General features: G+C 60.9%; 3 protein-coding genes and 1 non-coding gene across 7 annotated transcripts; 3 read left to right on the top strand and 1 right to left on the bottom strand.

Moving 5' to 3' along the window:
- Nucleotides 1-1,161: 1,161 nt before the first annotated feature.
- TRNAS-GCU lies at nt 1,162-1,243 on the bottom strand. Its single transcript has one exon. It is a non-coding gene; the product is annotated as a tRNA-Ser (tRNA).
- A 476-nt stretch (nt 1,244-1,719) lies between these two features.
- Nucleotides 1,720-3,798, top strand: B4GAT1 (beta-1,4-glucuronyltransferase 1). The gene is made up of 2 exons (XM_042904856.1): nt 1,720-2,866; nt 3,112-3,798. Exons 1-2 carry the CDS (start codon nt 1,811-1,813, stop codon nt 3,301-3,303), a joined length of 1,248 nt encoding a protein of 415 aa, XP_042760790.1. The 5' UTR covers nt 1,720-1,810; the 3' UTR covers nt 3,304-3,798.
- A 446-nt stretch (nt 3,799-4,244) lies between these two features.
- On the top strand, nt 4,245-11,505 carry BRMS1 (BRMS1 transcriptional repressor and anoikis regulator). 3 transcript variants are annotated; one of them, XM_042906269.1, is made up of 11 exons: nt 4,245-4,373; nt 5,765-6,071; nt 7,147-7,292; nt 7,367-7,457; nt 7,623-7,750; nt 7,916-7,995; nt 8,076-8,172; nt 8,755-8,847; nt 9,989-10,053; nt 10,504-10,543; nt 11,231-11,505. In XM_042906269.1, the coding sequence occupies exons 3-11, from the start codon at nt 7,154-7,156 to the stop codon at nt 11,278-11,280; spliced, it is 783 nt and encodes a 260-aa protein (XP_042762203.1). In that variant the 5' UTR covers nt 4,245-4,373; nt 5,765-6,071; nt 7,147-7,153; the 3' UTR covers nt 11,281-11,505. The 3 variants fall into 3 exon arrangements, with proteins under 3 accessions (XP_042762203.1, XP_042762204.1, XP_042762205.1); XM_042906271.1 differs by having other exon boundaries at nt 4,246-4,373; nt 10,951-11,505; XM_042906270.1 differs by lacking the exon at nt 5,765-6,071.
- A 528-nt stretch (nt 11,506-12,033) lies between these two features.
- On the top strand, nt 12,034-17,428 carry RIN1 (Ras and Rab interactor 1). Of its 2 annotated transcripts, XM_042906737.1 has the most exons (11): nt 12,034-12,141; nt 12,420-12,611; nt 12,745-12,925; nt 13,024-13,138; nt 13,238-13,310; nt 13,455-13,546; nt 13,709-14,449; nt 14,672-14,977; nt 15,283-15,414; nt 15,556-15,707; nt 16,692-17,428. In XM_042906737.1, exons 2-11 carry the CDS (start codon nt 12,526-12,528, stop codon nt 17,184-17,186), a joined length of 2,373 nt encoding a protein of 790 aa, XP_042762671.1. In that variant the 5' UTR covers nt 12,034-12,141; nt 12,420-12,525; the 3' UTR covers nt 17,187-17,428. The 2 variants fall into 2 exon arrangements, with proteins under 2 accessions (XP_042762671.1, XP_042762670.1); XM_042906736.1 differs by having other exon boundaries at nt 12,034-12,611.
- Nucleotides 17,429-27,435: the final 10,007 nt, after the last annotated feature.

The raw sequence follows: 27,435 nt of genomic DNA, 5'->3' as shown, positions 1-27,435 counted from the left end.
TGGGAGCAGATGCCTGGGCAGATCTTCAGTGGAGGTGGTATTATGTGAGCGCTGCAGATGAAAGTCAAATGCCCAAAGGGCCAGGGTGAGTAGTGAAGGGGCAGGGTTGAGACTCTAGCAAAGAGAAAACTATTTGCAAAAGGTGAGCTACTCTTACCTTCTGGTTGATTGTCACCCTGTGGAAATGCAGGCCTGGAATTGCCAGATCTTTTGGAATTTAAGACAGAAGTTGGCAGTGGGGATTTTCCGTGAAATCTTCTGATTCACCAAGGTTAACAACTAACGTGATTCAAATGGTTGTTTTCAACACCGAGCAGGTCAAAAAAGACCCTAACAGCACCAAATCTGACGTCCGAGCCTTCGGTTTGCAAGGCTTGTGCTAAAAGGATCTGCACATTCATTTCTCCTCTCTCCCAGTACAGGTCACCAGTGAAAACCTTCAAAGATAGTACCTGTCGAGCGTCCTGCAAGGCCCTATCAGGGGTACCTAACACAGCCCCTGGTGTGGAGCAGGTGCTCAGTAGGTGTTACTGCTGGGGTTGCAGAATATAGGTCCCCTGGTCCTCTTCACTTCAACAGCCTTGGCTTCCTACTGCCTGTAGAGAGGAGGGCAAACCTTGTCCTGGCAACTGGAGGCCCTCCCTAGTCTGCCCCAAGCTGCTTCCCCAAGATTCACAAAGCACGAATAGTTATTACGTATCATTGATTTAGCAGTCGAAGTACCTGCCCTTCCCCACAGCCTTTCCTCTTCTGAACAGTCCATGGATCAATTATTTCACAAACACGTATTAAGCGCCTTCTGTATACGTTAGCTACTGTTAGAATCTTGTAGGTCTCCTGCTTAAACTGTGTTGGGGAGGAGGGGAGAGGTGTGTGGACACATGGTGTCCGCTCTGGGAGAATTGCTAGCGGGAGGGGAATCAGTGGGCTGAAAAGAGTAATTATTTAAGTGATCACACTCACCATTTCCAAATTCCACTACTTTGGACACTAGGGTGGCACCTCCCGAGTGGCCTCTCTAATTACTGCAGATGACATAGTGGTCACAAGTCTGGCATCAGCCAGAATTCCAATTCGGGTCTTCTGGGTGCCGCTGAACCTCTGGCCCCTTTCCTATAGGAAAGCAGAAAAGTACACCCCTCACGCCGTGTAAAACGCGACCGACGAGGATGGGATTCGAACCCACGCGTGCAAAGCACAATGGATTAGCAGTCCATCGCCTTAACCACTCGGCCACCTCGTCCCACGTAAGGCGTCTTGTTCCACACACCCTTATCTCTCATCTCTTCCGCACCTTCCGAGCCCCCAGCATCCACTCTACAGTGTGGATTTCGCAGGAGCTGGCGGAGGGAGAGAAAGTGGAAAGAAAGGGGCTTTTTGTGTTCCTTCCCGCCCGCCGCAGCCGCGAACCCGCGCCATCCTTCACCAAGCTGCAACCGAGCTCTGCCACGGTTTCCCCTCCCTAAGGCGGGGGCGAGCGCGCCGGGGTTTCAGGACGCGCCTGGTCCAGGGGGTCTCGCACTGACCCGGAGGGAGGGGTGCATACCCCCGGGAGCCCGGCAGGCGCGGCCGCGGGCACTTTCAGGGTTTGCAAAGCGCGGCGCGGCGGCGGATGCAGTAGCTCCTCCTCGCGCGCAGGGGGCGAGCTGGCGCACCCCGAGCCCCTCTCGGGAGGGGATGCTACGCCGGGCTCGGCTCGCCTCGGCTCGCTTCGGCTGCGCTCGGCAGGCTGCGGTAAATCCGGGCTTGCGGCGGCTGGCAAAGGCTGCGGCCCGGTGGTCCCTGCTGCGCGCTCGGAGCCCCGAGAGCCATGCAGATGTCCTACGCCATCCGGTGCGCCTTCTACCAGCTGCTTCTGGCCGCGCTAATGCTGGTGGCGATGCTGCAGCTGCTCTACCTGTCGCTGCTGTCCGGGCTGCACGGGCAGGAGGAGCAAGACCAGTATTTCGAGTTCTTTCCCCCGTCCCCGCGGTCCGTGGACCAGGTCAAGGCGCAGCTCCGTACCGCTCTGGCCTCTGGAGGCGTCCTGGACGCCAGTGGCGACTACCGAGTCTACAGGGGCCTCCTGAAGACCACCATGGACCCCAATGATGTGATCCTGGCCACGCATGCCAGCGTAGACAACCTGCTGCACCTGTCGGGCCTGTTGGAGCGCTGGGAGGGCCCGCTGTCCGTGTCGGTGTTCGCGGCCACCAAGGAGGAGGCGCAGCTAGCCACGGTGCTGACCTACGCGCTGAGCAGCCACTGCCCTGATATGCGCGCCAGGGTGGCCATGCACCTTGTGTGCCCCTCGCGCTATGAGGCCGCTGTGCCCGATCCCCGGGAACCGGGGGAGTTTGCCCTGCTGCGGTCCTGCCAGGAGGTCTTTGACAAGCTAGCCAGGGTGGCCCAGCCCGGGATCAACTATGCGCTGGGCACCAATGTCTCCTACCCCAATAATCTGCTGAGGAATCTGGCCCGTGAGGGGGCCAACTATGCCCTGGTAATCGACGTGGACATGGTGCCCAGCGAGGGGCTATGGAGAGGACTGAGGGAAATGTTGGATCAGAGCAAGCAGTGGGCGGGCACAGCGCTGGTGGTGCCCGCCTTTGAGATCCGCCGAGCACGCCGCATGCCCACGAACAAGAACGAGCTGTTGCAGCTCTATCAAGTAGGCGAGGTGCGGCCCTTCTATTACGGGCTGTGCACGCCCTGCCAGGCGCCCACCAACTACTCCCGCTGGGTCAACCTGCCAGAAGAGACCTTGCTGAGGCCTGCCTATGTGGTTCCCTGGCAGGACCCCTGGGAACCATTCTACGTGGCCGGAGGCAAGGTGCCCACTTTCGACGAGCGCTTTCGGCAGTACGGCTTCAATCGCATCAGCCAGGTGCCCAAAAGGGAGAGGGCAGGGGAAAGGGGGTAGGAGGAATGGTGGGCTCTGGGAGCTATGAGTAGTCCTGGATGGAAAAGAGCCAATGAGGAAGGACAGTCATAGTTCAGGAGGTGGCTGGATGGTGTGGAAGATCCAGGATGCCTCCAGAGGAGTGGGGATGCTGGAGAGAGGCTTTAGGGATGTCAGTCTTGGCCCTAGAAGTGTCATCCAACTTCGCTGACCTGTCTCTCCCCCAACAGGCCTGTGAGCTGCACGTGGCAGGATTTGATTTCGAGGTGCTGAACGAAGGTTTCCTGGTTCATAAGGGCTTCAAGGAAGCTCTGAAGTTCCATCCCCAAAAGGAGGCCGAAAATCAGCACAATAAGATCCTTTACCGCCAGTTCAAACAGGAGTTGAAGGCCAAGTACCCCGACTCCCCTCGTCACTGCTGAGCGCTTCCCTCCCCTAGTCCGAGAAGTCTCAGCCTCTTCCCTCCTTAGGCCGTCCCTCAGGCCTGACAGGGGTAAGAAATGTCACTCCACTTTACAGTGGTAGCTGTGGTGTTGGAACACTGGACTTGAATATGGGGTGCTGGGATCAAGTCCTAGCTTTACCACTAACTAGCTGTGTGGCCTTGAGCAAATCCCATTTCCTCTCTGAGCCTCAGTTATCCCATCTGTAAAAAGGGAGGTGAAAAATACCTACCTCACAGAACTGTTGGGAGGCTCAGATGAGATGCTACATGTGAAAACATTCTGTAAGCTTCGTACAAATGTGAAGTATTATTAATATTATTACAGTATTATTGTTGTTATTATTATTAACAATCTTGGGTGGGTGGGCAGTAGGAGAGCAAAGAGTATGAACAGGGCAGAACTGGGAAGTCGGAGGACTTAACAAAATGAACTTTTTGGAAAGAAATCAGATGGAGGCGTTGGATTTACTTCTTAGCTTTCGGGCAGAAGCCTACACCTCCTGGTTCTTCCAGGCCTCCGCCTTCAGGAGCTCTGGAGAAAGGAAGAGTCTGCAGGTTCCGTGCCAGATCTGTACCCTCGAGCAGGCTGGGCTGGGCTATTTGCCTACCGATGACCATATGTAAATAAATGAGTGTTCACACCTACAGCTGGCTCCATTACTCTCCCGAACCTGGCGTGCAGGGGGTGGGGTCGCGGGTTCTTCCCTTTCACGCGAGGGGCGGGGGGACCGGGGAACGAGGTAGCTGCGGACCGAGGGGCGCGGACAGCGGGGCAAGAAAACCACAAGGGCCTTCTCCACCAGCGGTAGGCCTGCGCGAATGTCGGCCGGTTGCCATGGAGACCGGCCCCGCGGTATCCCAGCATGCCTCGCCCCCAGCTGCCCAAGTGTGAGCTCGGCGACGGGCGCCTCCTGATCGCGTACACGGAAGTGAGGCGGGCCCCGCCTCCCGGGGAAGAGGCAAGGGCGCGACGCTTCCGGGAGCCCGGCGGCCGCGGGCACCTCTTAGGGAGTTTCAGACGTCAACCCGGAGGCCCCACTCGCCGCGGTGCGTAACGCTGCTCATGGCACCTGGTTCGGCCCCTCTGGCCAGTGGGTCGGAGCTAGCCCAGTCAGGGCGGAAGCGGGGACCTAACCGGCCGGACGCGTGCGGCGCCGCGGGGCCGCAGCTGGCCGCCGAAGAGCCAGTGATTGCCCCGCCCGCGGCGCCGGCGCAGACGGGAATGGAACCGGGCGGGAGGGTCCTGGCGCGCCGCGCCGCGCAGGGTCTGGGTTGGCTTCCTCGAGGGAGAAGAATCGGTCTTCTGTAGAGGCCTGCCCTCGAAATGCTTGCTCACTTTCTAAAAATATAAATTGAGTGTGCCCAGCGCCTTACAAGTTTCCTTTCCGTCCCTTATCCCTTGCAATCTTTACAACACTCAGAATGGCGAGGGTTACCCTCTTTTTGCACCAGGGTAAGGAGGGGAGGTTGTGATTAAATTGGCTCACTCGTTAGAATCAGAGACCGCTGGAGACAGAGTAAACGTATATATTTAACAATGAAGAGGGATGGCAAAATTTGGGAACTGCAGGAACTGGGGCTTGACAACGGGAAAGATGAGGCTGGTTTGGAGAACTGAGGGTTTTCAGGTCAGGTTCAGATCATTTGTGAAATCATTGAGGAATGTGACTAAACTGTCCCGTGAGCCAGTTATTTTACAGAACTGGAATTGGTGTCGAGGGAAGTGAACAGTACCTGGTGGGTTTGCTACCACTACAGGGCCCTGGGGCGACCAAGAAATAAATGCCTGCCCTGAAAGAGTGTGCTTTGTTTAATTTTTTTTATGTTTATTTCTGAGAGAGAGAGAACGCGGGCGAGCTTGAGCGGGGGAGGGGCAGAGAGAGAGAGAGAGGGAGACAGAATCTGAAGCCGGTTCCAGGCTCTGAGCTCTCAGCATAGAGCTGGGAGAGGGGCTTGAACTCACAAACCGCCAGATCATGACCTGAGCCGAAGTCAGTCGCTCAACTGACTGAGCCACCCAGGCGCCCCAAGAGTGTGCTTTGTTGAGTTTGCATTCGCACATGCTCTAGCCGTGAAGTGAGTAAGTACTATGCCGGATGAATAAGGTACATGTGCATCCCTGCCCTGGTGAGGCTTACAGCCTGGTTGGGCAAACGTGAAAATGGGCAGGGAGGACATGTAAATAAATAGGGCTTCCTGGAGGGAGTGGTGTCTACATGCGTGTAAAGGACTACAAAGCCATGCCCGGGGAAGTGGGAAGAACATCACCAAATAGAAGCCTCCAGTAGGCAGAGAGATCATCTGTTGAGAGGACTCTTTAGTCTTCCTCGTAGGTGACGTCTTGGCAGCATTGTTACCGCTCCTTCCTCCTAAAATTCTTTCTCCCATGACTGAATTTTTCCTCTTCCGCCTCTTGCTAATTTCCTTCTCCTTTGCAGGGGTTTCATCATCTGTCCCTTTGGTGACCCTGGGAGTTCCATCATGGACTTCTTCTCCACACATTCTGCCCTGCTGGTTGCACCCTCTCCCAAGGCCTGAAGAACTCACTATATGCTGATGACCATCACATCTCTGCAGCCCAGACTTCTCTCTGAGGCTTACACTCCTCTGCCCCCAACCCTGCCCTTTCTCTCGTTTTGGGGTCTCTGTACATGCTATTCGGTCTGCTTGGAAAGTTCCCTCCCCAGCCATCCCAGCTCATCTGTCTGCAAGCCCTCCCTGCTGATGCAGCAAGGATCTTCCTCTGTAAGCCCTCACTGTTGGAGCAAGCTCCAGGTTCCAGTTAGACGGCTCTGCCATATGCCCCCCTCCCCAGTCTTAACTCTTCTCACACCACAGTACAGTTCTACTTCTCTGCCTCTCTCCCAGGAACCTGTAAACTTGACGTCTGTCTCAAGTTGTTTATTTGCCTCGTTGAGCACAGCGTCTGCCGTACTGTCTGACGGTACCTGGCGTATATTAGACCTTTAGTAAATATCAGATGAGTATCTAGAAGAAGGAATGATTAATAGTGTTCATTGTTGCTGAGAAGTCAACTAAGATAAGCACTAAAAAATACCGGCACTGGGCACAAGGAGGTTGTCGCTTAAGGCCACGTGATTCGCCTCAGCCGAGGGCGATGCGTAGAGAAATGGAATGGAACACCCTGGGGAATTCAAGAGTAGGAACAGCCAGAGCCTTGAAGAGTGTAGCTGTGAGGTGGGAGATGGGGAGCGGTTAAGTGGAATGGGGCAAGGTCTTGTGCTTCTGCTGTTTCTAAATGGGGGGGGGGGGGTGGGCGGGTAGCACTGATCACGCCTGAAGTTTCATGGGAAGGAGCCATCAAGAGGGAGAGCTGCAGGAGCAGTGGAGATGGGGATGCTGTTAGCATGAGGCTCCAGAGGAAGCAGAAGGACATGGGCTTTGACCCAGAGCACAGTGAGAGGACAAGAGGATTGCAGAATGTTCTCCAAAAGAAAAGTGAGGTCATTCCAGGCAGAGAGATCAGCAGGAAGGCGTAAAGAGGAGGAAGGAATGGTGTACTTAACGACTGACCCTTAGACAGTGGGGTGAGGAAAATGGACCAGTGCAGTCACAAGTTTGGGCCCAGTCCCAGAGGCAGTGGGGAACCCATCCTCGGTGTTTCCCATCTTCTGGACCATCCCCTTGGCCGGCATTCCGCAGACTGGGATTGCCAGCAGTGTCCAAGGATGTGAGCGTTTCCACGGCTCCCAGGCTTCTGGGAGATGTACAGACAGGGCTTGGTTTGACTCCCGGCAGGGCCGGTCTCCTGCTTGGAACTAAGGGCAGTGGCAAGTGATGGCTCCCCTCCTTCTCCCAGAGCCCAGATGCCCGTGCAGCCTGCAGGCAAAGACACGGAAGAGATGGAAGCAGAGGGTGATTCAGCCGCTGAGATGAATGGGGAGGAGGAAGAGAGCGAGGAGGAACGGAGTGGCAGCCAGACTGAGTCAGAGGAGGAGAGCTCAGGTGAGCCCCCGCGGCATACACCCCGGTGCCCACCCGCTCCTCCTCAGCCAGCCCTGACCGGCCTCTTGTCCCAGAGATGGACGACGAGGACTACGAGCGGCGCCGCGGCGAGTGCGTCAACGAGATGCTGGACCTGGAGAAGCAGTTCTCAGAGCTGAAGGAGAAGTGAGTGGGGGGCGCCCAGGGCTGGGTCTTCGGGAACCCGGGGTGAGGAGGCAGCAGGCCTGGTGCGGGGCAGGGGCGGCCGAGGGCCTCACGCGCGGGGCCCGCCACGGAGCAGGCGCTTGGCCTCGTGTCTGGGGGACAGACGTGCTGCCTTTTACCCCCCAGGTTGTTCAGGGAACGGCTGAGTCAGCTGAGGGTGCGGCTGGAGGAAGTGGGGGCTGAGAGAGCCCCTGAATACACAGAGCCTCTGGGGGGGCTGCAGCGGAGCCTCAAGATCCGCATTCAGGTGGCAGGTCTGCGGGCTGTCCTGTGCTCTGGACCCCCTCCCTCCTCCTCTGCCAGAGCCCATGCTTCCCTTCTTTTCTCATCCCTGCCCCGCCCAGCCTTGCTCCTGGCTCCCCTCTTTGGAGCCCCGGGTCCCTGGCCAAGCGGGGCCTCCCGTCTCCCTCCCCCTGCAGGGATCTACAAGGGCTTCTGCCTGGATGTGATCCGGAATAAGTACGAGTGTGAGCTGCAGGGAGCCAAGCAGCACCTGGAGGTGAATGGGGCTGGGCGCGGGGAAGGCAGACGGAAGTGGCTGGGCCCTGCAGCCCTGCTGAGCGGCCCCGCCCCTTCCAGAGCGAGAAGCTGCTGCTCTACGACACCCTGCAGGGGGAGCTGCAGGAGCGGATCCAGAGGCTGGAAGAGGACCGCCAGAGCCTGGACATCAGCTCTGGTGAGGCTGCCCTGGGCCCTGCTCTGTCCGTGCCCACCCCTTGGCGGGGCCTCCGCTGCCCTGCCCGCCCGAGGGGCGTGGAGGAGGACCTGCTTCTTGGGGTCACTGTGGGGACTAAGTGGAACCAGGCACAGAAAGGACCCGGCCCAGTGCCTGGTGTAGAGTGGAGGCTCACAAAGAATGGGTCTCCGTACCCTCCTCGGCCCCTGCTCTCTTTCCAGGACAGGAGGTGTCATTCTGACGCACCCACCCGTACAATAGCCACAGTCCCTTCTGCGTCCACAGCGCCTGTGTTCGTATGGGGTCCTAAAGAGGCCAGAATTGTCATTGTCCCACTGTCCCCTAAACAGTTGAAGAAACCGGGCTCACCAAAGTGCAGCGACCTCTCTCCTCGGCCTGCACAGCTGTGCCATCTGGGCCTGAGCTCGGCTTCCAAGCCCCGGGCGAGGGTGCCCTCCACCGCCGCGGGAGGCAGAGGAGGGGTCAGGGCCGGCCTGGCTCGCGTAAAAGGCCCAGGCTACGAGGGTAGGGTGCCCCGGGGGCTCCGGCGCCTCGCTCCTAACTCCGGGTCTGGGGGCACAGAGTGGTGGGATGACAGACTCCATGCCGGAAGCAGCGCAAAGACTTGGGATTCTCTGCCGCCCAGCAAGAGGAAGAAGGCGCCTCTCGTTTCTGGTATCCTTCCACCCACGAGCACCCAAACCGGGCAGGACGTCCAGACTGGGGGAGGGGGTGGAGGACACGGAAGACAGAGTCAGACTAGACGCATTTATGGTCGTTTGGCCTCACGCAGCCCTGTCCAGGCAAATCCAACCGTCAGGGAGTTTCTGTGGGGCCCTGGGTCTCTCCTGGGCTGTGTGGACCCTAGAGACCCAGGAGCGTCCATTCAGTGACTCCCCATAACTTCTTTTGAGGCCCTTCTGGCTTTCCCACAACGTCCCATCCCGGACAGGTCCCAGACTGTCCCACCACCCCACCCACCCCCACTTTCCACCCTCGGGATGCCTTGCTGCCCATCTCTGCCCCTCCGGTGCTTGTCTCACATGTTACCTCCTCTGTGAAGCCTCTCCTGGTTTCCCCCCCGCCTCCCCAGTGGCTATGGCTTCTCTCTCCTCTGCACCCCCGTGGCCTAAACTGGGGGCACCCGCATCCCATATAGGAATAGTTGCCTGTCACCTTAGGCATGAGCCCTTTCAGCCCAGGGTCTGCTGAGCCTCTGTCCCTCCTGACGTCGTCCAGCACGGACTTGAATGGAATTCTCATGCCCTTGTCTCCACACCGGGTGTTCCCGTGGCCTCAGGTTCTCGGGGCGCTGGCTGCCTGGTGATGGCAGGCAGTCCAGGCAGGGAGGGAGGAGACAGGGCTGCAAGGCCTTGACGGGGGAATGGAGGTGAGGGCATGCAGGTATCAGGTACAGAGGACAGAGCGGATGGTCCCCAGAGGGGAGTGTGAGACCAAGGGAGGGTCACCTCCACGATGGAAGAGACTGGAGTGTATGTGTAGAAGGGGCCGGATGAGGGGTCAGAACAGAAGGAGCAAGGTCCCTGAGTGGGTGGGATGGGTGTCGGACTGCTGACCTTTAAACTGGAGAGAGGAGGTGAGGGGGAGCCAAGGGTAGGTAGGGGTGTGGCTCCGTAACCCCCCCCCCCCAAGAACATGGGAACCAAGAGGTAGGAGGCGGAGCCTGCTTTCTAACTCTGGTCCTGAGCCCCTCCCCACTGTGGTGCCGCCTCCCCCAAGTGTTGGAGCCCCGGGGCAGAGGCCTGTTGCCTACCCCCTCCACTGGGCTTCCTGCTTTCCTTGACCCCCGCTGCAGGTCCTTACATCGTGTACATGCTGCAGGAGATTGACATCCTGGAGGACTGGACGGCTATCAAAAAGGTGGGGCCGGCACCCCCTGCTTTGGTCTTGCAGGCTCACCACACGTGGGCTTCCTGAGGGCCTGAGAGCTCTGCTCGTCTCTCGGCACCCCCTGCCTTCAGGCCAGGTCCCCTGGCATCGCTGTCAGCTCACAGGCCCCCCTTTGCCTGAGGCTTCCCTGCAAGAGGGACCTTTTAGTCTGTGTCAGCCCCTTCCTCCTTCCAGGGCAGGTTTTGATGGGATAGGAGGAAGGGAGGGAGGGCAGGCGGGAAGGCAGCTGGGCTGGCCTGGCCTCTGACTGGGAGACCGCATCACAGCCTTGCCTAGAAAGGGTCCTCCGCTCCCCACCCGTGTGGATGCAGCACTGACCCGGCAGCCTCCCCCCGCCCTCACCAGAGGCTGATGTGGAGGAGGGCACTTGCCAAGCTGGAGGCAGACTCTCAAGGGGGGCTCTTCTTCTCACCCACCCAGGCTAGGGCGGCTGTGTCCCCTCAGAAGAGAAAAGCAGATGGTAAGAACCACAGGAGCTGCTCTGCCTCCTGCCGCCCCACTCCCCCAGCCCAGCCTCCTAGAAAGGAGCCCAGAAAGAGGCAGTGCTTGTGTCACATCAGTGGCCCCAGTTAGAACGGTCTGGGTCTGAGGGCACTTTGGGAGTTTGGGGAGCAGGAGCCAGGGTGGGGGTGGGGAAGCTCTAGGTCGATGGGGCTAGGGGACGGAGCCCCCCACAACCAGCACTGGTCAGGGAGGGCTGGAATGCTGAGCCCCAGCAGTGGGGTGGCCCTGGTGGGCCCATGGCTGCAGAGCTGCCCTGGGCCAGACCTAGGCTGCTCCTCCCAGCCCCCCACAGGCAATGGTGCTCCTCCCTTTTTGGTTCACCTTTTCACCTGTGGCGATTTTCCCCCTCCCGCCTTCCCTCAGGACCTTGACCCTGCCGTTCAGAGCCTAGGGGCCCCTCAGAACAGCTGGCAGCAACCCCAGGATTTGCATTTTCCTGCTGTGGGAAGGCGGACTGACAAACCCCTCAGGGTCTAGCCAGGCAGCTCCCTGGTGCTGCTGCTGGGCCTTCCTCTCCAGCCACCACTGGTCTGGACTCCTCTGCCCTCCTCGGAGGCCTGCACAGCTGTGGCCCAGAGCCGCCCTAGCCAGGCAAGACTGTCTCCTCCGTCCCCAGTGAGCCCGCCACCTTCCCCTCCCAAAGGTCAGCCTCCTCTGTGCCCTCCCAGACAAAGAAGATGTGGCTCATCTTAAGCCAAAGCAACATCCTCTCTGCTGACCTCGGACCAGTCACTGAGCCAGTGATCTGGGCCCCACTTCGTGGGATCTCTGACCCAGGAATTATATTTGGGGGGCCTGTCTCTCCTGGCTGTCGCTAGAGATGAGAAGGCTCCCCGAGTCTTCTCAAGGAGGTTCTTGGTATCTGTCTCCCAGATTTCAGGGACTGGAATTAAAACCTTTCTTGGGACTCTGCTATGACCTATGTGTGTCTGATTTATGCCTTGCAAGGGAATCAGGGCTCTCATGGGGGGAGCCTGAGTCGGGCAGTGTCTTCTGAGGTCCCTGGTACCTTCCTACAGCAGGAGCCTACCTGCTCTGAGTCGGGGTAACGAGAGGGTAAGGGGGCGGCTCTCCCACCATACCCTCCAGGAGTGGGGGACCGGGCCCTGGATGACCAGGGGCTCGTGAGCAAAGCCCAAAGCAACATGTGGCACAGGCAGACCACGTGTTCTGGGGTGGAGAAGGGGACCGTGTGCTCTGTGCTTGGAGACTGGGTCATGCCTGCACCTGCCCCAGTCACTTGGCAGATTGGTGAGGCAGGCTGGCCAGGCCTGTGTGCGTAGGAGGCAGCTGGCAGCACTGTGTGCTGACGACCTCACAACCAAACCCCCCCCCCCCCCATTTAGCGCCGAGTGTTAGAACCACCCCCAGAACCTCAGTTAAGCAAAGGGGTTAGTTTCCATGGAGACACAGCATCCTTTCTCCATAGCAACCTGATATTCCAAAACCCGAGTTAGGCTGGGGGATGAGTCATCTGTGACCAGCAGGGGGTGCTCTCCCACAGGGCTGACCCCAAGACCACGCACAGATGAGCAATTGACCACAGACTTAAAGGTGCCCCAGGGGCAAGACTTGGGCCTGTGGGGACCCAGAAGGGCCCGGCTTAACCCCTTCCCGCCTGCCTGTGTGGTTTGGGGAGGCTGCTAAGGCTTCAGGATGCACTGTGCGGGGGTGGTGGCCCCGCAGCTGGGGCTCCCGGGGTGGCACTTCTACGGAGGGGGATGCCTGCCCCCTTAGGCTGGGCCCAGAACAAAGAGGAAGTGGGCACTGCCCAGGCTGAGTGGACACACAAGAGTTAACTGGCGGGGCGTGACAGGGCGAACCGCCCTCAGGAAGTGTTACTCACCACCGGGAATGTGAGCGCGCTGTTGCCTTGGGGGCTGGATTCTCTTCCTGAATCCTGGGAGAAACCGGGAGAAACCGAAGGAGCTCCCAGCCATGGAAACCCCTGGGGAGCCAGAAGCAGGCCCTCTCGGAGCCCCCAGCCTGTCCAACTTCGCACCTGGGCACCCGGAGAGAGAAAAGTTAGTGAAGTTCGAAGGGCAGCCCGGTGGGGCAGGGAGGGACGGCAGTCTGTCCCAGGGCAGAGAAGGAGGAAAGGGTCGGGCAAGGGTCCCACCCCCCGGACCCCTGCTCCAATCTGGTGACCACTCCTAGGCCAGCCCAGGACCCGCTCTACGACGTGCCTGGGGCCAGCGGGGGGCCGGCGGGCGGGCCCCAGCGGCCCGGGCGCACCGTGAGCCTGCGGGAGCGCTTGCTGCGCACACGGCCCGTGTGGCTGCAGCTCCGGGCCAACGCGGCGGCTGCACTGCACGTGCTGAGGACTGAGCCCCCGGGGGTGAGTCTGGCCCCTGACCCCAGGACTGGCCAGCGGAGGGTGGCGGGGAGAGAGGCTGGACACGGAGGTCCCGAGCCCCCGACCCCTGTCCCTTGCAGACGTTCCTGGTGCGGAAATCTAACACTCGTGGGTGCCAGGCCCTGTGCGTGAGGCTGCCTGAGGCCAGCGGCCCTTCGTTTGTCTCTAGCCACTACATCCAGGAGAGCCCTGGGGGTGAGCCGGACTGGCCGGGGGGGCAGGGGCTGGAAGCAGTCAGGGCAGGGCACAGGGGTGTTCCCCAGAAAACAACCACACTTCCCGTCCGTCTCTCAGGCGTCTCCTTGGAGGGCTCAGAGCTCACGTTCCCAGACCTGGTCCAGCTCATCTGTGCCTACTGCCATACCCGGTGAGCCTGGCCGCAGGGCGCCTGGTCTGCGTTGGTCCCTGCTCCCTGGGACATCCTGTCCTCCCAGCCCCTCCAGGTCCTGCTAGCCCCCAGAACCCTGAACATCCCTCACCCCTGGCTTTCTGTTTCCCTCTCTGGCCTCAGGGACATCCTTCTCCTCCCACTCCAGCTCCCCAGAGCCATCTGCCAGGCAGCCACCCACAAGGAACTGGAAGCCATCTCCCATCTGGGCATCGGTAAGGGGTCCTCTGCTACCCATTGCACAGATGGACAAGCTGAGGCCAAGGGGGAAAGAGAAGGCACAGCACATGGGCACACAGCCTGAGCCTGTGCCTTTCCCTCGGTCGGGCACCCTCCCCGAGCCTCCCTGAGACCCCCAAATGCTTTCTCTTCCCTAGAGTTCTGGAGCTCCTCCCTCAATACCAAGGCTCAGCCGGGCCTGTCTGAAGGCCCGCTGCTGCCCCGGCTGAAGCCCCGGTCCCCGCAAGAGCTGGACCAGGGCACAGGAGCCGCCCTGTGCTTCTTCAATCCCCTGTTCCCAGGGGACCTGGGCCCCACCAAGCGGGAGAAATTCAAGAGGAGCTTCAAAGTACGCGTGTCCACGGAGACCTCCAGCCCTCTGTCTCCACCTGCCATGCCACCTCCCCCGGTCCCCGTGCTGCCGGGGGCAGCCCCCAACCAGACAGAAAGGTTACCCCCTCACCAGCTTCTGCGGAGGGAGAGCTCTGTGGGGTACCGTGTGCCAGGGAGTGCCAGCCCCAGCCTCCCACCCCTGCCCTCCCTCCAGGAGGTAGACTGTGGCTCCCCCAGCAGCTCAGAAGAAGAGGGGGCGCCAGGGTCCCGGGGAAGCCCGGCCACCTCACCCCGCCTGGGCCGCCGCCGGCGGCCGCTGCTTCGGTCCATGAGCTCTGCCTTCTGCTCCCTGCTGGCCCCGGAGCGGCAGGTGGGCCGGGCAGCCACGGCGCTGGTGGAGGACCGACACACGGCCGTCGGCCAGCTGGTGCAGGACCTGCTGACCCAGGTGCGGGCCGGCCCCGAGCCCCGGGAGCTGCAGGGTGTCCGAGAGGCGCTGAGCCGGGCTCGGGCCATGCTGAGCGCGGAGCTGAGCCCTGAGAAGCTGCTGCCACCTGAGAGACTGGGTGAGACTCCGGCCCAGGCTTCACGGGCTCGGCCCACCTCTCCATTCATTCCAGCGCTACCCATTCCCCGCCTCTCCCCTGCTATTCTCCCACCTCCCCAGGTCTCCCCCTCCCTTTCACCTCTCTTCCTCCCCGACTACACCCCCCCCACACCCCCGCCCTGGGACTCTGGCTCCCACTCGCGCCCTCGTTCCCCTGACCCTGGCCGCCTCTCCCCCGCAGAACACATCTTGGAGAAGTCTCTGCATCGCTCCGTGCTCAAGCCTCTCAGGCCCATCCTGGCGGCCCGCCTGCGGCGCCGGCTTTCCGCGGACGGCTCCCTGGGCCGCCTGGCTGAGGGCCTCCGCCTGGCTCGGTCCCAGGGCCCCGGAGCCTTTGGGTTCCACCTGAGCCTGCCCTCCCCGGGAGAGATGGAGCAGGTGCGTCAGAAGCTGCTGCAGCTGCTCCGTGCCTACTCACCCAGTGCCCAGGTCAAGCGGCTCCTGCAGGCTTGCAAGCTGCTCTACACAGCCCTGAGGACCCAGGCCGGTAGGCCCCCTCCTACCACTCCCTGCCAGCCCCCTGCCGAGTCGGGGGGGGGGAGGGGTGGTGGTGCAGAAATTCCAGAACAGCACAGGTGGGGGGGATGGGTCCAACACTCCCATCTCACAGATGGTGCCACTGAGGCCCAGAGAGTAGAGCCTCCTCTCCACAGCCCCTATCTGTGGTTGCCATAGAGACCACATCACCCAAGGCCCGGCGGGTGGAGGGGAGGGTCACCGTATGAGGCAAGGCGTGGATACCGACCCTGGGACCCCAGAGGAGTCTGAACTTCCTCCTCTACCACCCCACAGGGGAGGGTGCAGGGGCAGATGCGTTCCTCCCGCTGCTGAGCCTCGTCCTGGCCCAGTGCGACCTTCCCGAGCTGCTGCTGGAGGCTGAGTACATGTCAGAGCTTCTGGAGCCCACCCTGCTCACCAGAGAGGGTGAGGGAGCCCCTCCTCGGGCCGTCTGCCTGTCTGTCTGTGGGGGGCCGGGGGGCCTTAGGGGCCCCCGAGTAGGTGGTGGGGGCCGGGGAAGGGTCACCCGCCCTCAGCCTGAGCTACATTCTTCCCCTCGTGTCCCAGGTGGTTACTACCTGACCAGCCTCTCGGCCAGCCTGGCCCTGCTCAGCGGCCTGGACCAGGCCCACATGCTCCCCCTGAGCCCCTCCCAGGAGCTACAACGTTCCCTCAGCCTCTGGGAGCAGCGCCGCCTGCCTGCCACCCACAGCTTCCAGGTAACAGGGCCTCCACGTTGCCCACCCCCCCCCCACCGCCAAGCCCCCAGGGGGTGGGGGGTGGGGGGTAGGGGTGGGGCAGGGGTGCCTGTTGGTTCTGGCACCTTCCTGCGCAGTCCCCTCCTTTTCCCAGTGAGACCCAGCAGGCGGAATTCTGGTCCTACATCACCGTGCCAGAGAAACAGCACCCTGTGTGGACCCGATGTCAAAGCCTAGCCTTTCTAGACAGGGTGCATTCCATGTGCCGGCACCGTGCTCCGTGCCCTAGGGGCTCAGCCCCGCAGCTTCATAGAAACTCTGAAGTTTCTATTATTAGGACCATTACTCTCTCCATTCTACAGATAAGGAAACACACAAGACACGGGGAGGGAAAGGGACACGGGTGGCAAGCTCAAGCCCCAAATCCTGGCTTCCAGCCCCCACATGGGGCTCTGGCCTTCCCTGGAGTCAGGCTCCCAGCCCATGCTCCCCTCACCTTCCCCTCCATCCAGTCAAGGGATCCTTCCTAGCCTTGGTTAAGAGTTTAGACGTTGTAGCCAGATCCTGGGTTCAAGTCCGGGCGGGCTCTGCTACTTTCTGTTTGCAGGAGCGTGGGCAAGTTATGTCACCCCTTTGTGCCTCGATTTCTTTATCTATAAAATGAGGTCATGGTACTTACCTCGTGGGGTGGATGTCAGACTTAAATGAGTTCATGCAGGACGAGTGCTGAGAGCACAGAGTAGTATGGTTGTTAGGCTCCCTGCAGGGGCGTGCGCGAGCCATCCTCCCGGCCTGCCCGCAGCTATGACCCACTAGCCAACACAGCTCTCTCCCTTCCTCAGAGCGCTGCTTGAAGCTCACCTTGTCCAAAAAGCTTCTGTCACTTGGTTCTACCGCTGGATCTATACCACCCGGTGCGGAGTCTGCACTGGGGGCCTCAAGCTCTGTGGGCAGATACATACCAGGCAGGATTGAGCTCTCGTTTTCGCTTCTCCTCCTGCACAGCACCTCCTCCGAGTGGCCTATCAGGACCCCAGCAGCGGCTGTACCTCCAAGACCCTGGCTGTGCCCCCAGGGGCCTCAGTTGCCACCCTGAACCAGCTCTGTGCCACGAAGTTCCGAGTGACCCAGCCTGACACATTTGGCCTCTTCCTGTACAGGGAACAGGGCTACCACCGCTTGTCTCCTGGAGCCCTGGTCCACAGGCTTCCCACAACCGGCTACCTCGTCTATCGCAAGGCCGAGCGGCCCGACACCCATGGGGCCGCACCTGGGGCTACAACAGAGAGGGACAGTGGGGAGCTGGAGGCAGGGGGCAGGGAGGAGGAGGAAGGGGGCCGGGGAGATGGGATCATCGAGGTCAAGGCCGGTCCTGGGGACAGCAGGGGAGAGTCTGAGACAACTGGCGAGAGGGTGCAGGGAAGCGTGGGCCAGGCCGGGGGGGGCCCTGCCCCACCGGGGGGACCAGAGGCTGAGGGAAGCAGAGCAGCAGAGGAGTAGCTGGGAGCGGCCAGAAGGGCCATTTGGGACAGAAAACCCTGAGCTTGCTGGGAAGGCCTTTCAGAGCCGGCCATCAGCCCCACCCCTCTTAGCCTTCCCCACCCCGGGCCGCTCCCGTGTCCGCCACCAGCTCTGATATTTGTCTCTGTGATCACACCTGCTGGGGTGGTCCCCAGACTGGCTGCAGCTGTAGCCCCAGAGCACCGGAATAAAGCTGAGGGGGGTCTCCGCGCCGGAGGTCAGCCAGCCTGTAGTGGTCAGTGTGCCCGACCTCTGGCAAAGGAATGGGGCACTACGCAGGCAGCCCTTCCAGGCTGGGGGCTTCAAGGCCCTGAAAGGCTTCACCTCCTCCGGGGAGCCCAGTCCAGCCCTAGCCTGCCTAGAGGGCCAGCAGCTCCCAGCTTCAGTGTCCTCACCTGCAGAGTGGAGGTGCCATTGCTGCCCTGCCTTCTCGCCGAAGTCCTGCGGGGGTCAAGTGGACGGTTTTGCTCCAAAGCAGAGCTCAGACTGGAGGCAAGGGGAGGGAGGGAGGTGGGATGTTAGCAGGACCCCCTCCAAGGGTCTGTTGTCTGCATTCACTGAAGGTTCTCGCCAGCGCGGGGGAGATCCTGGAGGTCAGGCTCTGCCCAGAGAGCACCCAGGCCCCAGTCTTTCCTCAAGATGGGAGATCCTGCCAGTGCCCTTGCATCCCAGGGTATTGGACAGGGGAAGCGGGCTTCTGAAATGGAGGCGGTGGGGGGGGGCGGTGCTCGGAAACCATTTTCTCTGCACTTAACTCTTTTGGACCTCACAAGAGATTTCCCGGGAGGCTGGGCATGACTTATCCCACAGGGAGGCTTGGGAAAATGACTCCTAAGATATGGCACAGCAGCCAAACCAGGGTGTCCGGCTCCAACTACGCCCTCGATTGTAAAACACCGATAAATTAACCCTAAAGGCCCCACAGCCCCAAGGGGGTTCCAGAGCAGGGGGCAAATCTGAGCAAAGACAATGCCAGTAACGACCACCAGGGGGTGCGTGTGGCCCAGGAAGTGGCAGAGGGGGTAATTAAGAGGGGTGAGGACGTCTCAAGGGCTGCATACCCTTGCAGCCTCCGGGCAACCTGGGGACAATGCAGGGGCAGTCAGTGCAGGCTCCCTTGGAGTCCGGGATCTGGGTGAGACAAACTTCATAGGGATCACTCCCTGGGAAGGAACTGTCCCCTGCTGGAAGGAGGACCCCAGCCAGTCTCTGGGGGCACTGCCTCAGGCGCTGAACACAAAGGGACATCAGACCGCCACGTGTGTCAGTCATGACAGCTGGAGGTAGAAATCCTGGACACTGGGATTTCGGACAATCCAGATACAGACACCACCAGATCTGGGTGCAGGGCTCCCAAATTTCTCACTAGGCCATCAGCCACTCTACCCTCTCCACCCCCCACCCCCGCTCCAAGCTTCTTGCTGGTTGGGAGTCTCCCTCTTTTGTACGCCCTCTCTCCCTGTCCCAAGCCCACCCCCAGTGCCTCGAACAGGGCTGGGCACCACAGAGGCACTCAATAAATGGGAAGCCGGGAGGTTAAGGGAGGGCCGGGTTCTGGGAACCAAACACAGGATGTCTCAAATTCAGTTCCAGAGGAAGACCTAGAACGGTTGCCAGGGGTGCTCAGAGAACCCCAGGGCCGGATGTGGAGCTCGTCTCACGGGAACTAGCACCGGCAGAGGCTTCTGAGCCCCTGCAAGCCCGTCCTAATCCCTTCTGTGCTCAATCTCAATTCCTGGCTCTGGAAATTCAGCAACACCCCTAGCAGTGGCTCATCGGAGCACCGCCAGGCCCGGCCAGAGGGAAACAATGTGATCTGGCAACAACAGCAGGCTGTGCGCTGGGATTCAGCCTCGCCCCTCCCTCATCCCTGCCTCCCACCTCTGGCCTTCTGGAAGAGGAAGTCACCCGAGAGGTGCCACACCTTGCCCGGCACCCACTGCTGCAGAGCAGGGCCAGACATTCGGCTCCCAAGGAGCAGCTAAGTCATTTCCTCACTTGGAAGTGTTGCTCTGGTCACCCCTAGAGTCACTGCAGCGCTCTTTGTGCGTTTATTGTCTGTCTTCCTCACTAGGCCAGAGCCAGGTCGGCCTTGTTCCCCTCTAAATCTCGGGGCGCTAGTACAAATGCCTGGCCCGGAAGTGGCACTTAGTGGATACATGTAGAATGATTCGGGAAGACTCAGCCTAACAGTTGGCGGGAGCTCCTGGGGCCGGGGCGGCGCGTTCTCCACCACTGCCGCCAGGGGGCGAGCAGGCCCGTTCCCAGGCACACGCCTGGCCCCCTTCTGGCGGGAGGCCACCCGGGGAACCGCTGCACTCCGAGGGCCTGCACTCTGCCAGGTGCCAGGGGGGAAGCATCCCCACGGGGGGAGGGGGGGCGGGGGGGGTTGGCTCTGGCACCGTCCTGGGAATGGGAGTCCTGCCAACAGAGGTTGGTGGGAGGGGAGCCAGGAGCCAGGCCCTGTGGAGTGGGGGCCCAGGGGGCCGGCGGAGAAAGGCAGTCAGTCATTGAGACCCCTGCCGCCACCCTCCCTCACCTTCAACGCAGAGCATTTGACACCCTGCCATGATCTTGTGACCCATGTTCACCCCTCCCCCAGTTTGACACACAGAAACATCGTGACTCACATCTGTGCACAGAACGTGTGACATCCTGTGTGCCACGGTCACGTAACACCAGAGGCCCCCCTCCCCCCCAGCCTTAACAGGAACACTTGGAGTGTTAAGAACACCTGGAGACTGTTAGGCATTCGTTCCCAGCGGGATGGGACACAGTGACACACACAGACCCCTCCTCCGAGCCACACCCTGACACAGACATCTCTAGATGTGCAAACTCAGAGACCTCCCCTCAACGCCCTCCCTCTCAGGGTCAGAATGTGACCCCCGTGACAAACATACACGGGGACAGGCTGACCCAGAGACATGTGATGACTGGTACGCAGGGACTCCACGACAGACACCTACCCACGTAGCACTGCAGCGGCCACAGCCCAGTCCCCTGCTCTGACACTGAACATGGCGAAGGAAGAGCACACACGCACGCACACATGCGTTTATACTTCTGATCACGCAGAAGTCCAAGCCCTTACCTGACTAATCTCACTCCAGCCCTGGCCTATCTCTGCCACCACTCAGCCATTCCAGCCCACGGTGGACCCTGGTGGGGGCTGTGAGATGCTGAGAAGACCCCCGGGGGGGGGGCGTGGCAACCCCACTGGCCAGGCAGGAGGCAGAGGCCGGCAGTGCTGGGCGGGGAGGTCTGAGCTCATCAGATTCCAGCCTGAGTGATTCACGGGAAGCGCCTGGGGAGGATCGGAGAGGGTGGGGGTGATGACCCAGGGCCTGGGGCTTTGGGGGCCTGGGTGGGCTTCAGCTAAAAGGTCTTGGGTCCAGAGCTAGCCCCTAGTCTGGGAGGGGGCTTCCTGAGGGGTGGCCCAGCCTGAAGGGGTGTCTGTTGGGTCTGGCCCCTGGGAGGGGCTTAGGACACAGAGCTGAGCCGCAGGATGAGACAATCGGCCCCTCCCGTCCTCCCCACCCGGGGCCTGGGCCCCTGACCCCAGGCCTTCCCAGCCCCAGCAGCTGGGTGTCTTTAGCAGAGGTTAGGCCGAGGGTGGGGGGCAGGGGTGGGGTGACCTTCGCGGCCATCTTGGCCCCTGGGGCCCTCGGGCAGGCAGCCGGAGTGGACCCCAGAGGCCCCGAGGGGACCGACCTGACTGGCATAGTCCGGGCCGACAGGGTTACAGACCCTCACTGCCCTGCCAGGCGAGGCCTCTGCCAGAGAGCGGAGAACACAGGGCTGTCCCAGCGCCAGGGACGTTTTCGTGCCGAGATGCAGCTGTCTGCTCCTGCCACCTTCTGAGCCCCCTGCCTCCCTGGCTGGGCCGGTGCTCAGAGGACCCAGCTGCTCCTGCAGGGTGACAGGAAGACAGGATGGGGCTGGAGGCAGGACAGGGGTACAGGAAGTGCCTTTCTTGGAAGTCTGCACCAAAATAGTCTGTTCTGTCCCTACTCTGGGTCTCAGTGTCCCACGGGGGGAGATATGCGTCACCAAGGAGACCCTCACCAGGGAGGGGCCTGAGCTGACCTTAATCTGGCATTTGCTCACAATCCTCCTCCCCACTCCTACCCCCGCCAGCCCCCACCAAGCCTGCCTCGGGCTCTGCTCCACTTTGAAGTCCTAACATAAATATCATGTCTGCTTGGGTTCCCCTTCCCGGCCTGGTCACAGCCCCCAGACCTGGCTTCCACCCCAGCTGGCCCTGGGGGTGCTTGCTGGGGGGAGGGGGGGGAGCCTGGACCACCCAGGGAAGGTGATGAGCCAGAGACGCCGGAACAGGAGTGGGGAGACGGGGCGAGACACCAGAGACGGAGAGGGAAGATAGGGAAGTGGACAGAGAACAGAGGGACAGACTCCAGAGACCAACAAGGTGACCATCTGGGGACAGAAGAGACAGAGAGACCCCAGAGAGTGACAGGAGCTGCTGGAGATTCCTGACACAGAGAGGAAAGAGAACAGAAAGAGTGGGAGGGACAGTGAGACGAAAGATCCCTGGGGCAGTGAGGGGGCAGGAAGACAAGGGAAAGTTCCAGGGTGAGGGTGGAGACGGGGAGGCTGACACTGAGGTAGCAGTGGGAAGGACGTGGTGGAAAAAGAAACATCTCTGGTGAGAGGGTGACCAGCCATCCTTGTTGGCCCCGGGGCTAAGGGGGTCCCCAGCATCTAGGACCTGCAGTGCGGGAGAGTCCTCAGTCCCAGGACTGGTTGGTCATTCTAGGGAACAGGCCTCTGCCAGATGCCTCAGGGGCCACAGAATCCTCACGCACAGTTACCCCGCCCAGCCGTGGACGAGAAAGCCGAGAAAGCCGCAGCCAGGCCAGGGCCAGGATCTCCACGGAGCCTCACAGCCAAGGGGCACAACAGAGGAAGGACAGGATCAGCGAGGGCCAGGAGAGCAGCCGTCCCCTTCTGGGGTCCCCAGACTCGGATACAGTCCCTGCTCTGTCTCCGCCCTGTGACCTGGGGCAAGCCTTGTCCCTCTCTGAGCTGTGAGGACACCGAGCAGAACAGCCGGGCCCTTCTAGCTCTGAGGTGGGCTCCAGGACTCCCTTCCTCGGGGCAGATGTGGCCAGAGGTTCAAGTCAAGCATCTGCCAGGAGAGGGACCGGGGGCCTAGCTGTGCCCAGGGTGGACGATGTTTCTCCCCTCACAGGTGTGGGCCTGTGGGGACACACGCGCGCATCACCCGGCTGTGGATACCCTCAGCAACGCCAGCCCCACGCCAGCACACGCACTCACGCGCACATGGCCACGTACAGGCACCCAGGTACACACACCGGCACACCCAGTCTCTCTCTCTCCAGGGTGGGCTCCACCCCCCAACCTCCCACCAGCTGTCAGAACCCCTTTCCCCCCAGGCCTGGACAACAGATACCTCTTCTTCCTGGGCCCCACCTTCTCCAAGCCTCTCTCTCCCACCCCCTTCCGCAAGTCTCTCCCATCCAGAAGCACCCAGGGTGCGGCACCAGCACGTTGGGAGGGGAAGGAGGCCAAAATCGCTGCCCTCCCCCAGGCTCCCCTCCCTCCCCACTTCTGCCCTGGGATCTCCCCCACCTCCCCTCCTGTGGCTCCCACCCAAGACCAGGCGCCTCCTGCCCACCAGTTGGCCCTTCCTCTTGCCAGCCTGAAGGCTGGGGTGGTTTGGGAAGAATTTAGAAATGGAGGGAGGTGGGGGGATGGGGACAAAAGAAAAAGGAGGAAAGGAGGTGATTTGTATACAAAGCAATGTGCTGGCTCAGCGGCAGACCGTGCCAAGGTTCTAGGACGCCTGCCCAGGGGGCGCCCCCCAATCATACTCAACCCCCCCATCCCGGCTGTTCCGCTAGGCTCTCTTCGGGCCAACCCCTCTGCAGGCCGCCTGCACCCCCACCCCCACGGGCCCACACACTGCATCCAAAACCACTGTCTGGCTTGTCCCAGTAGCTGGAAGACAAGGCTCCTTCTGGGGAAGTGGGCTTCTGTTTTCATGCCCGTCTCAAGGTGAGCTCTCCTCATATGGGCCATGATCGGAGCAGAGAACTCCAGCCTCCCAACCCACGCTGTGAGCAGAGCTTGGCGTCCTGAGCTGTCTCCGTCCCTGCTGAGAAGACCCAGTGGCCTCAGGCCCCAACAGAGAAAACAGACTGTGGTGACAGAGAAGCATCACACACGATTCCCGCCAGTGGTACAGCCCAAGCTGTCCCCCCCTCCCGGACTGCGCGCCTACAGACCCACAGAGTCACGTTCTGAGTGTGCCACCCATCATGGCGCGGCTCACCATGAATGAGCGCAGCTGCCCGGGTCCCTGTCTCCAGCCGTGCATCTAAAATCTCACCCACACACCCACACACTTAGCCACCCATCCGTCCATTCGCTTACTCCTTCCCACATCCATCCGTTGTCACTCTGTCCACCCACCCGTGCATCCACCCATTCTCCTACCCAAACACCGGTCCACCCATGCGCGCACTCATGCATTCCCCCCCCCCCCCGCCGCCCCGTGCAGGCACCCGCGATATATCGATATATCCGCCCACCCATCATCCGAGCATGTATTGCATGGATTAGCATCTACTCTGTGCTGTGGGGGAAGTCAGGCTCAATGGAGCTGCCAGAAAGGGTAAGACCTCAACCAGCCCCTCTCTCTCCCCTCCCCCCACCCCCCCCCCCCCCCCCACCCCCCCACCCGCCCGGCCTCAACTCCACACCTCCCATCCTGGATGGGAGCAGGGGAATGCTAGTCGCCTACCTGAACTAGGTACCTAGGTGCGGCTCCAAAGCCTCATTCTCAACCCACCAAACCTTTAGCTTTGTGGGGGTCAGAGGTGCCCACCCCAGCTCCTGTCTACTACCCGCCCCCCCCCCCCCCCCCCCCGGCCCTCCTCATGGCTCAGCCATCTCTCAACTCGCAAGTCAGCCCAGCCACACCATCTGGAATTTGGCCTTTGACCCTCTGCCTCCTGCTTCTCCTGCCTGCCCTCCAACCCTTCACCCCAACTGAGGCCGGAGTCCTGACCTCTGATCTGACCGGCCTACTGGCCAGACGGCTTGCAGCCTCCCCTCAGACGCCCCAGCAGCACGGGCCATTGCCCGAATCATGACTGGGCCCGCCACACCCTTGGATCAGGCTCCGGCCAGCCCCTGAGGAGCCTCCACAGGCTGCCTCCCCCAGCCCGGCCCGCCCTGCTGCCCGGCTCTCCAGCCAGCTCCCTCCCCTCTCCCAGACTATTGCAACAACTTCTTAACTGGTCCCTGGCCTCCAGTCCCCCCTCCACCCACCACACACCAGCCACAGGGAACTCCCATCATACCTCTTCCCCATGGTCCCCATGATGGAGGCCAGCCTTTTAGGGGTAGCTTACTGCCATCCAATCCAGGCCTCTGCCCGCTTTCTGACGTTGTCCCTTCACTCCCGTCCCTCACTCCAGGCTCAGTGGAGTCCTCTGTATTCTCCAAAGGTATCTTGACCTCAGCACTTTGTCTAGGATGCCTCCCCCCATCCTCTCGATGCCATGCCCAGCTCTCAGACCCTGCTTGATGGCTCCTCGGGGCACTGCGGCAACTAGAGTACTGGGATGAGCCAGGAGGCCTTGGTTCTAGTCCCAGCCCTGCCACAGACTTGCTCTGAGACTCCCTGGGCCTCAGTGTCCTCACCTGCAAAAAGGTTTACTGATTCCCAGGGATCTCCCAGTTCTGAAATGGCCTGACTTCTGGGGAAGGCTGGGTGAGTGTGGGGAGCAGGTGGGCTCTCCCTCCACACAGCCTCATTCCCCCAGCATGGCCCAGGGCCTTACCTGAGCCCCATTCATCCATTAATTTGACAAACCCCGCTGAGCAGCATCTATGGGCCAGGAACTCTCCAGGCCCAGGGGATACAGCAGGGAACAAGACCATGACGCTGCCCTCACGGAGCTCACGGTCTCCTAGGACAAGAGTTCTCCACTGGGGGTGATGTAGTCCCCAGGGGACATAATATTTGGCAATGTCCGGAGACGTTTTTGATTGTCCCAACTGCAAGGATGCGACTGACATCTAGGCAGAAGCCGGGGATACTGCTAAACCTCTTACAATGCACAACGCAGCCCCTCAAGAGACAGACATGTACCTGGTAAGTTTCAGACGCAGCCACGAGATGAGGCCAGATAGTTGGAGCAGAAGAGCGAGTAGGGGAAGAGGGGTGAGAAGTTTGGGGGCAGACCACATCAACCTGGAGGCCATGGCCAAGGCGTTGGGCTGTCCTTTGAGTGAGACAGGGGCCCGAGGGGTTCTGAGCAGGAGTAACTAGATCCGTCTTAGGTTTTAAAGAAACCCCTCCTGCAGAATGGAGAAGGCAAGACAGAGACCAGAGGGGAGGCTATTGCAAGAATCTAGGTGGAAGGTGACAGTTGCACAGGCCAGAGGAGGGTGGCAAAGAAGGTGGTGAGAAGCAGTCAGGTTGTGGATCTAATTTGAAGGTGAAGCCAACAGGATTTGCTGAGAGATTGGACGTGGGGTGTGGGAGAAAGAGGAGTCAAGGATGATCTCAAGGCTTTGGGCCTGAGCCAAAGGAAGGATGAACTACCCCATATTGACTTCCCTCTCATGAGAAGGGGGATAAGTCTATGCACTTCACAGACATGGACCCTGAAAGAATGACCTTCCAGGCAGATAGCAAGCTCTTCAAAAGCCCGGGTTCTCAGGGGGACGGGTCATGTCTGCAGGGCCAGCCCTGGAACCGTGAGGTGGTTAGAAAAGCTGCCCTGGTCCCCACCCCCGACCCAGATGATGTGCTCAGAAGACTAAGGAACATTTGCCTCATGCTTTGCAGCTGACAAAGCACATTTGCAAACACTGAGTGCTATGATACAATAGCCCTGCTGAGCTGAAAGGCCCTGACACACTACCCCATTTTGTAGATAAGAAAAACGAGACCCAGAGAGGGTCAGTGACTTCCCAGCAGTCACACAGCACATCAGTGGCAGAGCACTGAGGGCCAGAACCACTCCTCCACGCCCCGTCCCCCAGCTCAAACTTCTGCCAAGAGTGCAGTGGGTGTTCACGGGTTAATCTGACAACCAGCTCCCCGGGGACTGGCCTGGATGATGGGCTCAGTGCACATGCCTCCAGAGGCCTCCAAGAGGGGCGGGAGGAGGACCCTGGCCAGGCCCACGCAGCAGACTCCGGGGGCAGGGAGGGCTCCACACATGTGACGCCTGTGTCACATACACATGTATGTGTCATTGTGAACCTCACGCCCATGCATGGCCTCTCACCAGTCCCCTCCCAGCCGGCCCTGCTCACCCTGAGTGCAGCCTAGCCCCCGCCTGGCCCCCTCCCCCATGCACCCTGCCCTCTTGCAGCAGGAGCCCAGAGAAGCATTTCCTGTTTGGGGGCTGCCTCCTCCCCCTCTAAGCCCAGGTTCCCAGGGCCCCAGGCTGAGCAGAGGTGAAGGGAGGGCAGCCCCCCCCCGCCCCCCTCCTTCCCCCCCCACACCAGCTGGAGCCAGGCAGCTGAGGAGTGGGGGGAGGTTGAGGCAGGAGTTTAGTATATAAATGAGGGTTTGGCGATGCCCATGCCCGCGTGATCAAGGTGGTTTCCATTCAGGGCCTGCACACGAATGTGAAGGATGTCATGCGTGAGGACATGTAGAATGCCACGCCACTTAAGTATGTGCGTCTAAGGGGGTTCGCGTGTGCAGAGCTGGGATGAGGGGACAGTGCCGAGAGAGGGCTCCTGTGTGGGGAGAGGAACGCACGCACGTGTGTGGTGTGAGGGGCGTGAGTCAGAGCGAGTTTCCACATGTATGATGAGCAGCTGGGCCCAGAGACCGTTCGCAAGTGCGATGAGGTCGGTGTGTCCACAGCGGATCTCTGAGTCTCTGGGAAGGGACCTCAGCTCACCACCAAGAGCCCCAGACGGCGCTGGGGTTTTCTGAGGGTCTTTCAGCCCGCTGGGCAGGCATCTCCCCCTCTCCTCGACTCCCAGTCCGCGAGCTGCACCTCCCCCCGCCCCCACCCTCCAGCACCCCCCACCTCTGCCCCCCGCCCGACCGCTTCCTGCTCGGGCGGCCCCGAGGGAGCGGGAGCAGGGAGCTGGCAGCGGCCCCAGCCCACTCCTTACAAGGCCTGAGCCCGGCCCAGGACCGCCCCCGGCCCGCCCGCCAGAGGCCCCGGTCCCACCCCCTGTCAAGAGCGTCCGCGGGGCCGGG

This window comes from Panthera leo, chromosome D1, assembly GCF_018350215.1.
Source record: "Panthera leo isolate Ple1 chromosome D1, P.leo_Ple1_pat1.1, whole genome shotgun sequence".
NCBI lineage: Eukaryota > Metazoa > Chordata > Mammalia > Carnivora > Felidae > Panthera > Panthera leo.
Note: the sequence above shows the minus strand (reverse complement) of the source record. Positions and strands in the feature narration are given on the sequence as shown.

Bases quoted from the DNA above. Each gene is read 5' to 3' on its own strand.
- BRMS1 (XM_042906270.1), top strand. From the start codon at position 7,154: ATGCCCGTGCAGCCTGCAGGCAAAGACACGGAAGAGATGGAAGCAGAG. The intron at 8,173-8,754 runs GTGAGGCTGCCC...CTGGGGGCACAG, and splicing joins GAGCCTGGACATCAGCTCTG to AGTGGTGGGATGACAGACTC. The intron at 8,848-9,988 runs GTATCCTTCCAC...CCCCCGCTGCAG, and splicing joins GAAGGCGCCTCTCGTTTCTG to GTCCTTACATCGTGTACATG.
- B4GAT1 (XM_042904856.1), top strand. From the start codon at position 1,811: ATGCAGATGTCCTACGCCATCCGGTGCGCCTTCTACCAGCTGCTTCTG. The intron at 2,867-3,111 runs GTGCCCAAAAGG...CTCCCCCAACAG, and splicing joins GCTTCAATCGCATCAGCCAG to GCCTGTGAGCTGCACGTGGC.
- RIN1 (XM_042906737.1), top strand. From the start codon at position 12,526: ATGGAAACCCCTGGGGAGCCAGAAGCAGGCCCTCTCGGAGCCCCCAGC. The intron at 13,547-13,708 runs GTAAGGGGTCCT...TCTCTTCCCTAG, and splicing joins CATCTCCCATCTGGGCATCG to AGTTCTGGAGCTCCTCCCTC. The intron at 15,415-15,555 runs GTGAGGGAGCCC...CTCGTGTCCCAG, and splicing joins CACCCTGCTCACCAGAGAGG to GTGGTTACTACCTGACCAGC.